The sequence below is a fragment of the Zalophus californianus genome, chromosome 17 (assembly GCF_009762305.2).
Source record: "Zalophus californianus isolate mZalCal1 chromosome 17, mZalCal1.pri.v2, whole genome shotgun sequence".
Lineage (NCBI taxonomy): Eukaryota > Metazoa > Chordata > Mammalia > Carnivora > Otariidae > Zalophus > Zalophus californianus.
This window is the reverse complement of record NC_045611.1, coordinates 48,790,653-48,800,848: the sequence shown is the minus strand read 5'-3', so window position 1 is coordinate 48,800,848 and position 10,196 is coordinate 48,790,653. Positions and strand designations below refer to the sequence as shown.

At 55.1% G+C, this 10,196-nt stretch overlaps 2 protein-coding genes across 5 annotated transcripts in view; one reads left to right on the top strand and one right to left on the bottom strand.

Annotated features, from left to right (window-relative positions):
* Positions 1 to 460: 460 nt before the first annotated feature.
* On the bottom strand, positions 461 to 5,651 carry LOC113935761 (phospholipase A2 inhibitor and LY6/PLAUR domain containing). 2 transcript variants are annotated; one of them, XM_027618166.1, is made up of 6 exons: positions 5,519 to 5,651; positions 4,208 to 4,354; positions 3,118 to 3,234; positions 1,310 to 1,462; positions 910 to 1,053; positions 461 to 697 (listed from the first exon to the last, which is right to left on the bottom strand). In XM_027618166.1, exons 2-6 carry the CDS (start codon positions 4,275 to 4,277, stop codon positions 543 to 545), a joined length of 639 nt encoding a protein of 212 aa, XP_027473967.1. In that variant the 5' UTR covers positions 4,278 to 4,354; positions 5,519 to 5,651; the 3' UTR covers positions 461 to 542. The 2 variants fall into 2 exon arrangements, with proteins under 2 accessions (XP_027473967.1, XP_027473968.1); XM_027618167.1 differs by lacking the exon at positions 5,519 to 5,651 and adding an exon at positions 4,707 to 4,794.
* XRCC1 (X-ray repair cross complementing 1) overlaps positions 5,488 to 10,196 on the top strand; it is a 32,819-nt gene continuing 28,110 nt past the window's right edge. For all 3 annotated transcript variants that reach the window (XM_027618156.1, XM_027618157.2, XM_027618155.2), the window contains exons 1-2: positions 5,488 to 5,611; positions 5,984 to 6,076. In XM_027618156.1, coding sequence (XP_027473957.1) covers positions 5,561 to 5,611; positions 5,984 to 6,076 — 144 coding nt within the window. In that variant the 5' untranslated portion in view covers positions 5,488 to 5,560. The remainder of the gene's footprint in view (positions 5,612 to 5,983; positions 6,077 to 10,196) is intronic.

Sequence of the window (10,196 nt, the reverse complement as noted above, 5' to 3'; positions counted from 1 at the left end):
ACATTGTCTTACAGGTGATAGGCACCGCACCAAGTGCTTTTGCAGTTTTCTTTCATTTGACACAACAACCCAACGAGGTTATAACTATTACCATCCACATTTTGCAGACGTGAAGACAGGCAAAAAGAGGGAGAGGTTAGTCATAAGTGATCATGGACTCGGGGTCTGCCCCTCCCTAGTGGTTTGACCCAAGGGAAGTGACCACAACCTGTGGCCTCAGTTTGTTCATCTGTAAAATGGGGATCATAATATGCACTTCACAGAGTTGTTGGGATTCTGAAATGAGGTACAGCATGGAGAACACTCTGCACAGCAGCCCAGCAGGGAGCATTCCTTTAATAAACAGTAGGGTCTTCTCTCCCTTCCTTGCAAAGAGGAAGTTCCCAAGGGTTAAGACCCTTGCTTTCTGCACCCTACCTTCCTGAGATGCATCATATCACAAGAACTCAGGCTTGCTTTGTTAACCTGTTTAATGTATACGCACATGGGGAGGTGTAGGCTGAGGACAAATGGAGACCTCAAGCCACATATGCCTCAGTTCTTCACTCCGCCCTGCCAGGGGGCTGGGGGGCTGGAAGGCAGTCTGCTCGGCGGAGGAAGTAGAGATAGGAGGCTGAAGGCACCTGGGCCCCAGCCTTGGCATAGCAGGCACTCTCTGTAGCACAGCCCCGAGTGGCAAATTTGGGGTTGATGAGACCTGGGAAGGGGATTTCAGAATGGAGTCGGCCCCTGCCCCCGCCTTCCTCACCACCCAGGGGTCTTCTCACCACCACCACCACCCCCCACACTGCTCCACTCCGCATGTCCTCACCCAGTTCCCTGGAGCTACCATCTCCCCTAGAACCTGGCAGTATGGGCTTCCAGTTCTGGGGCCCTGTCCCCTCCTCTAGAGATCCAGGTTCCCCTCACCAGCCTGCACGTTGCCAGCGAAGTAGACGCAGTGGGTTTCCTGGCCAACACAGCGGGCTGCCTGGGTCCCAGGGCATGTCTCCTGAAAGGGCACGATGCAGGCTGGGCACTGGAGACCGTTCTCAGTGCGATTGTTCTGGGGAGCTGGGGATGAGGGTGCAGTGTAAGGTGCGGAGATGAAAGCCTTCCCTCACCTCACAACAACCCCCCGGGGTGGGGGTGGGGGGAGGGACATGGGCTGCGAAGGGACACTGCCTTTCCAGGTAAGCAAACTGAGGGGCACGGCAAGCAAGTTGGGCAGTGTCTGAGCACCAGGCAGAGGCAGGCCGGGGCACACAGAGCGGGCTCTGGGGGTGGCTGGAAGAAGCGAGTCCCGATGCGGGGCTGAGCCGGCACTCACGGGGCACGGAGCCACGGTTACAGCCATCACTCTGGCAGCAGAGGGTGTTGGACACCATGTAGTCCTTGGGGCCCATCGTGGTGGACACGAATCCCGAGTAGCAGTCGCTGTACTTCATGCAGCCCTTGTAGGTGTTCAGAGCGTGATGGCCCTCTGAAGGATGGGGAGAAGGAAGGGAGGGCTCCCGCAGCGCCCGCTGACCCCACTCCAGCGCGGACCCCGGCCTCGGTGAGAGGGGGGGTCTCCCAACCCTGCACTTCCCACACCCCCGCGACTGCCTTGGATGGTCTCTTCCAGCGCCCCAAAGCCATGCCCCTTTATTTGCCTGGGGTAGTTTATAAAGTGGCGCCCCCGCCACCCGCCCCGTTACCATAGCCCCCAGTCTGCCTTGATGGCTTCTTGCAGCTCCCCATTGCCAAGCCCAGGTGCCTGCCTGACCGGGTCCCTTGTGCCCCGCCCCACTGCCATCTTCCAAAGGCCCTGCCTAGGCTTGTGCGAAATGGTCTCTCCCAGCCTTCTCCACCTTCGCCCTCCCCCTGCACCTTCCAAATCCCTTCCAACAAACCCTGGGAGGCCACCCCCAACCCCACCCTGCAACACCCATATCCTTTAAGGTGGTCTCTTGCTGCCCCCCACGTCTTGGCTGCAGTGGTCTCTTCTAGTCTCCGTGGTCTTCCCCCTCGCGACCAAGTGGTGGTCTCTCCCAACCCAATCCAAGGATTTTCCTCATCACCCCCTAAAAGGTGCTTTTCCCCCACCTTCCTCTCCCCCAGTGCCAGGGGTTTGAATCTCCCTCCTGTAAGCCTGGGGTCGTCTCTCCAAGCCCTTCGGATCCTTTCGCCCACCAGCACGCCGGCTCGCTGGGTAGGGCAGCGTGCAATCCTCTATCCCACCCTCCTTACACACCCCCTGCGGTGGGGCGTGGTTTCTTCCTACACTCCAGGTGGCCCTCAGCTCCTGCCGCCGCCTTCACACCTGCCTCGGCCCCATCATCTCTCCTGTGCCTAATGAATGGTCCTTTTCAGCTTTGAATGAAAAACGCTGCGCTCCTCCCCGCCCCCCCCCCCCCGCCGTGGTCTCTTCATCGCTCCCCTTCTCCCCCATCCTTTCTCGGGTCTGGGGCGGTCCCTTCCATTGAAGTCACGCCCTCCTCTCCCAATTCACCCACCTGCCTCCCCATCTCCATCTACTTCTCTTCACGACGATTTGCTTCATACTGCAGGGTTCTCTTTCCTCTCCTGTCTGCCATGGTCCCTTTTATGTCTCTCGACCTCCACCTGTCGGGAATGGTCCCTTCCAGCCCGCACCACCCCCACCATCCCCGGGGCGGGGGTGGGGTGGGGTCTGTTCTTCCCAATTTGGACGATTCCTCCCTCTCACCCTAAATGGTCCACCTGATCACATTCTTCCCAACTCACCCCAGCGTCTTCCTTCTCTTCCGTTCCTCCCCCGCCCCCGTTCTACCTCCTGCCTATTAGATTCTACCCCCTCACCTGTTCTGTTCTGTTCCCCCATGTCCTTTCCTCTCCTCACCTCCACCTGCCTTAGAAAGTCTCTATATCTGCCCCCGCTCCCCCCACCCCAAACTAATATTTTGGAGAGCCTCGTTTTCCGAAATCCCTGAGAACAATGGTTTCTATCATCCCGTTGAATTCGCTTCCTTCCACCCACCACCTCAGGATAGTCTTTCCCTCTTCCCTGACGTCCCACACGAGCACCGTGATGATCCCTCCCTTGGCGTGAAGCTATCTTCTACCCTTGAAGGCACAACCACCTCCCCAGGGTGTGACGCCAGGCCCTCCTCGTACTTGTGCTCGACTCCCCGACGATGACCACGCATGCGTCCTTGCCGGCTTCGCAGGCCTTCATTTTTCCACTGCACGTGGGCCCGGAGCCCCGGCACACTTCACAGCTCAGCGGGCACCCTGCAGTGTAGAGAGCCAGGCTGTCGACATGAGGGGCATGGTCAGCGGACCACCAGTGAGACTTCAGGGTCCAGAGGGAGATGGGGCAAAGGGGGCCAGATCTGGAGTCCTGAGGGAGGAGGGACAGGTGTCTCCCTAATTGTTCAGGGGTGGAGCACGGACCGCTGTCCAGGGAGCTGTCCAGGGCCCTTGCTGGGACGCGGTGGTGAAGCCAGCAAAGCTGCTTCCAGGGGCGGGAAGCGACTCCACCAGGGAGCCTGTTTCCCTAATTACAAGGCTGGGGACTTGGGACGCTAGGGTCCTCTGAGAAGGCTGGGGGACAGGGAGGGGTCCTGGCGAAGCTTTCCAAGGGCTTTTGTGAAGCTTCAGGTCCAGCTGTTTCTTGGACACAAGACCATGTGTAGGTCTTGGGGATGGTAGGAGCTCAGGCAGGGGAACCTGAGGCTGGGGTCTTCATCCCAGATCAAGAAGGGTGAGTCAAGACCAAGAGGGCAGAGGGCATGGACTCCTTGGTCTTAAGAGAGGAGGCAACTGGGGGCCCAGACATGGGTCCTGGGGAAGGTGGAACTTGTCTGAACTCCGGCATCTAAGGGAAGGGGGGCTGGGGGTCTGAACTCTAGAATCCAGGGAGAAAGGAAATCTCTACTCCCGCATCCCGCCCTTCCCCCAGTTTCCCCCCCCCCCCCCGCCTTTCTAGTCATGCTCTCATCCAATTTCCTAGACTTCATGTCTTATTTGGAGACCTTGCCTGGGGGGAGAGAGGATTCAGAGCCCACCAAGCTCCCTCCTTTCTCAGGGATCCAGTCACATGAACTTTTGAGCTTTTCTTCCCTTGAGGCCCCAGGCTTTCTCTTCCTTCAGACCCTGCCTTCACCATGAATCTGAATTCCCAGGACACCACCTCTTTTCCCCCTCCAAGACCTTGCTGAGTGCTCTCTCATGGTCCTCATGGTCCAGATCCCTTCTCACTTACCCAGACCCAGGAGGGTGCAGAGCAGCGTGAAGGCCAGCAGGAAGGTCCCCGGTTTCATGGGAGTCCTCATGGTGAGTGAACCTGTAGTCCCAGGTCCCCAGCCCTTATAGGAAGCTGAGGAGGGGCGGGTCTGGATCCACCTTCACCCTGAGGTGAGAAATAGCTGAGGTAAGATCTCAGGGCAGGCCTTTGTGGCTCTGCGTTGGGGATATGGAACCAGAATCCAAAAGGGACCTGGGCATCTCATGCTCAGCCACCTGCTCCACAGAGACCCCAGCACTCTGGGCTTCTGGCCCCCTCTTCCATCAAGACCCAGAAGGTCACCTTCCTGTTTTCTCACATTCCCACTGCCCTCCTCTCCCCATCTTTTCTGGCCTGAAGCCCAAGGTCAGAGTCGGGTCACTTGATTCCCTCTAGGTATAGGGTGGCTGCTAGGACTGAGATCCCCTCTCTCTTCCCTCTCTTTCCAAGGAGGCACCCAGCGTGGGTGGGGCCCTACTTGGGAGGGCCCAGCATGTCCAGGCTCGTTCTGCGGGGGACTAGGCGCCCTGTCTCTCTTCCTTCTTCGTGCGCTTGGCTCATATTCCCTGTTCTGTGTTTGGGCTGTCCCCAGCTCCGACCCCGCCTGGGGCTGCACCTCTGGGTCTCACGGGGACCGAACAGAGGGATGCCTGTCAACAGGCAGGGGCGGGCGTGGTAGGAGACAGATGCCCGCAGGTCACATATTGGGAACCCGAGGCATCGGTGAAAGCATGCTACGTTGGGTGTATCTGGTTTGGATGCATGCTTTGGGTCTTATTTAGGTCTTTGATCCACTCTCTCTTCGCCTCAGGCATAACCCTAGAGAGATCGGAGATTTTGTTCGTGTGTGCGTGGTGGTGGTGGGGGGGGGGGGGTAGCGGGGAAGAGTGTAACCGCAGGAACCCGTGGAGAGGATCCCGTAGCGGTATGTTCCAGGTTCCCCGGGAAAAACCAGTCGGGTCTGCGTCCTCCTATTTTCTAAGGCTTCAGTTTGGGCGGTGACTGCATCGCCCAATGAGAACGGCGAATTTTTTCTAGGGGCCAATCCTGGAGGCCGCTCCTGTTGCCAGGCGCCCAGAAAGCAGGGTGTGAACGACACCGGGAGGCGGAGCTTAGAGGAAAGCCCGTTGCTAGGGAACTAAGCGCCTCGCTCCGGAGAGGCGAGACTGGGCATGCGCGGCGTCGACGCGTGAGCCGGCGCGCCGCGGTTTGAAAGGCCCGAGGCCTGTGCGCTTGCGCACTTCAGCCCGCGCAGGGCGCACCCCCCCAACACCCCCCCCAAACTCGGACCTTCTTTCATCCTTCGCGCCAGGCGAAGCCCAAGACGTTGACATGCCGGAGATCCGTCTCCGTCATGTGGTGTCCTGCAGTAGCCAGGACTCGGTGAGGAGCTGGCTTGGGAGGAGGTTGGAAGACGTCAGGGAATCCATGCGGGGGCACCACAGGAACTTTGGGAGAGTGAAAGGGAACTTCACGGAAGTCTGTGGCGGGTCATGGGGGAATTCCAGGAGGCTCTGAGGGAATTCTGGGAGAGATGTGGAATAGGGGAACTTCCGGTCAGGAAAGGAGGCACTGGGGAGCATCCAGGGGAAAATGTTACAGGGGACTCGAGGCAGGGTGTGGTGGGATTAATGGGGAATTTTAAATCTGGGGCAGCGCAGAGGGCTCGGGAGGACTCAAAGGAATAATGTGAGAGCCGGGGACCGAGCTCTCTTCCCTGTACCCTTACTTTCCCTTTTCCACGCTTATCTCCAGACCCACTGTGCAGAAAACCTCCTCAAGGCGGACACTTACCGAAAATGGCGAGCAGCCAAGGCAGGCGAGAAGACCATCTCTGTGGTGCTCCAGGTGATCCTGCCCTCCCCCTGTCTCCTTCCTAATAGGAGTCTGGAGACTCAAGGTCCAGACACGGCTCTTGAGCCAACTGGCAGTGGGTTAAGACACTTTCCCTTCTGGACTTCAGCTTCCTTACCTGGAAAATGGGCAGTGTGATTGCTGTGCCCCTTAGCAGAGAACAAAGGTGGCCCAAGGACTAGGCCAGGATGACCATAGGAATCAATGTGTGGTTGCTTTTACTTTCTGGGCCTCAGATTCCTCAGCTGGAACAGAGTGAATCATTTTCACTATCCTGCCTCCTGAAGTCAGTGGGCTCCGGGCTGGAAAGTGTCCCCGAAGTTCATGGAAACCAATCAACCCCATTTTAAAGATGGGGAAACTGAAGCGGGAGGTGGGGAGGAGTGACGTGGCTAGGCTAAGTGCCATTCTAGAATGCTTGCCAGGTTCTTCTGAGTGCTCTCACCCACTCTTCACCCCAGTGCTGTGAAGTTGGAGGGAGGCACGGAGGAAAGTGTGGTTTGACCCCATATGGTTACAGAATTCCAAGCGGGCTGTTCCTGTCACGGATAAGAAACTGGTGGGAGGAGAGAGCTAAGCATGTTTGAAGCATCTGCTCTGTGCTGGGTACTGGCCTGGATGATCTCACTGTTCACAGGCACAGTGTGACACAAGGGCCCTTATCACCATCAGTCAATGGCATGCTAAGACTCAAACCCACATTGGTGCTCTGAACACTTTGTCACACTGCTTTGTGTTCACACGCTGGCTTTTTTTTTTTTTAAGATTTTATTTATTTATTTATTTCACAGAGAGAGAGAGAGACACAGCGAGAGAGGGAACACAAACAAGCAGGGGGAGTGGGAGAGGGAGAAGCAGGCTTCCCGCTGAGCAGGGAGCCCAAGGCGGAACTCGATCCCAGGACCCTGGGATCATGACCTGAGCCGAAGACAGACCCTTAACGACTGAGCCACCCAGGCGCCCCCAACACACTGGCTTTCTTGATCTTGGCCCTACTCCTTCTGAACGTAGGGGTGTTTGGGGAGGGATGTTGCAGAGCAAGGCTTACATGATTGTGTCGAACCTTTTCTTGGTCTCTCTTGCCCAGTGGTTCCGAAAAAGTTTGAGCTCACAGAGCCTTTTTAGAATTAGAGAGAAGCTGAGGATTCTCACCCCAGGAAAAATACGCAGACCTATAAGACTTTCTGATTTTAGAAGTTTAAACATCTCCTCAGTCCCTAACAGAGTAATAATAATGAGAGCTGACATTGGTTCAACGTTGCAACTGCCAGTTATGGTTTTGAACACCTCACATGGATCAACTCATTGAATCTATAAAAACCCCATGGCCTAGAGTCTAGTATTATCTCCATTTGAGAGATGAGGAAACTGAGTCCCAGAGAGGTTATGCCATTTGATTAAAGCCAGTGTTTAAAACTGAGGAGGTACAAAACAAATAAATATATAAACTGAGGGAGGGACAAGTTGTTCACGATTTAGTCTTGGGACATGGATTCAAGTCCCCATCTCTCCCTCTTACTCATTCTGTGACCTCAGGCACATTTTTCCATTTCTCTGAACCTGTTTTCTCACCTGTCCATTGAGAATAATGAGATCTAAGCCCAGGGTCATTGTGAAAATATGGTGACATAACGTCTGCAAAAGTGCTCTGTCAACAGGTAGATGTTTGTGTAAAGGGAGGGATTCATGTTTTTATTACTGGGTGATGATTCTGCTGGGTTCTCTTAGGATCAGGTGACCCTGGGAGAATCACATTCCATTCTGTACCCTAGTTGCAGTGGGAGCAGAGAGACCAGAGGGAAGAGAGACGTGACGGGGGATGCGGGAACCAGAGGGGCCAGAGCAAAACACAGGGTTCTCTGGTCTGGGAGACTGAGGAAGATATTGCAGCTGTCCCTGAAATGGGAAACCCAGAGAAGGGGCAGCTTGAGAAGGTGATACCTTCAGTTGGGATGTCCAGGCATGCCGTGACTTTGGGACATCTGAGGTCCAGGCGGCAGTTAGGAATCAGAACCGGACCTGGATGGAGACAGAGGTGTGGAAGTTGTTAGCGCAGGGGCAGGACCTATAGACTCAGGAGTAAATGGATTCTTATGTTCATTTGTTCACTAATTATTTATGAAGCACCTTCTATAGGCCAAGCACTGTTTTAGGTCCTGGGGCTACCCAGCAGCAGATAGCACGAGACCAAAATATGTCAGTCGTGTGGAGCTTTCGTGTTAGGAGGGAAAGACTGACAAACCAATATGTAAAGAGCGTCAGAGGGATGGTGAATGCTGTGGAGGAACATTAAACCCTTAAGAGGAAAGGGGAATGCTGCAGCTGGAGGAGGAGGCAGTGACAGGAAGTGTTTCTTTTTTTAAAGATTTTATTTATTTATTTGACAGAGAGACAGCGAGAGAGGGAACACAAGCAGGGGAGTGGTGGAGGGAGAAGCAGGCTTCCCGCCGAGCAGGGAGCCTGATGCGGGGCTCAATCCCAGGACCCTGGGATCATGACCCAAGCCAAAGGCAGACGCTTAACCGACTGAGCCATCCAGGTGCCCCAAGAGGTTTTTCTTTTAATAGGGATCCAGGAAGGCCTCCCTGAGCAGGTGACATTGAGCACAGTGAGCTATGTAAAGATCTGGGAAGGAAACACAGACTCTGCGGCGGCCTGGTCCCTGGCGTGCTGGAGGAACAGCAAGGAGGCCAGTGTGGGTGCAGTGGAGTTAGCCAAGGTGGGGAGAAGCAGGAGATGAGCTAATGGGGCGGGGGGGGGTGGAGGGCCCCCAACACGCTGAAGGCCTGAGAGCCACTGTAAGTACTTGAGCTTTTACTCTGGATGAGTTGGGAGCCACTGAAGGGCTCTGAGCGAAGGAGGAACAGAAGCGAACTTAGCTTCTCACGGAATCCTGCTTTCCACATTGAGAATAAAGCGCAGGGGGCAAGCAGCATCACAGCGACTGTTAATTTATCCCACATGAGAGACACTTTGGGCAATCTGATTGCATTTGGCAATGGCCAGGATTCAGGGTGACTCCAGATTCATCTAATGCTGATTCTGGTTCTTGTCAAGCGAGTGGAAAGGCAGACATTTCTGGACACAGATGCGTGTGGATTAATCTGTGGAGTGTTCCTCCCAACCATGTTATGCAACATCTGGATTGCTACACAGGGTTCAACCCTCTGCTCGTGACGGCCACACACACCTTTTTTGTTTGCCGTAGCTGACGGAGGCTCCGAGGATAACCCATCAGCTGCTCCCAGGAGGGGAGTTCCGGCTTCTTGGCTAACCACTCCTGGGCCAGAGGGCACGGATGGGACAAGGTCCAGGTAGCTCTGGTGCCCCGCTGATGTGCGTTCTTTAGAAGAAATGCTTAACAGCAGGGGGGTGCACATTTTGTGGTGGTTTTTCAGTGGCTTTCTAACCATTCAGTTTGTCCTCATGGCATTTTCAATTGTTTTTCGCTTATTTGATGTGTAACAGGTGTACAGCGAAGCACACGGTTCAGTGAATCCTCACAGACTGCAACCCACATACTCCCCATCTACACCCCATCCACATCCGAGTCACAGGATGGGCCCAGGCCCCAGGCCCCCTTCATTCCTTCCTGTCCCTGCGCCCCACAGGGTGGCAACTGTCCTGGTTTTTAGTAGCACAGATTCATTTTGTCTCTTTTTGAATCTTATATAGATAGAAGCACGCAGGATAGACGTCTGTGGCTGCTGTCACTCAGCCTAATGTTTGTGACTTTTTTTTATGTTTAAAGATTTTATTAGAGAGAGAGAGAGAGAGAGAGAGAGATGGAGCACAAGCGGGGTAGTGGCAGAGCAAAGGGAGAGGGAGAAGCAGGCTCCCTTTCTGAGCAGGGAGCCCGATGCGGGGCTCGATCCCAGGACCCCGGGATCATGACCTGAGCCAAAGGCAGATGCTCAACGACTGAGCCACCCAGGCTCCCCGATTTTTTTTTTTTTTGAGATAAAATTCACATAACATGAAATGCACCATGTCAACCATGTGAAGCGTACAATTCAGTGACAGAGTCATGGCCTCTGAAAGACGTCCACGTCCTGATCCCTAGAACCTGGGAACGTGTCACTTGTCACAGCAGAGGGGATCCTGTGGTTGTGGT

Excerpts from the sequence above, each read along its gene's own strand:
- LOC113935761 (XM_027618166.1), bottom strand. The coding sequence starts at position 4,277 with ATGAGGACTCCCATGAAACCGGGGACCTTCCTGCTGGCCTTCACGCTG. Across the intron at positions 3,235-4,207 it reads CTGCACCCTCCTGGGTCTGG|GGTGCCCGCTGAGCTGTGAA; the intron begins GTAAGTGAGAAG and ends TCTACACTGCAG. Across the intron at positions 698-909 it reads CGCTGGCAACGTGCAGGCTG|GTCTCATCAACCCCAAATTT; the intron begins GTGAGGGGAACC and ends TCCCCTTCCCAG.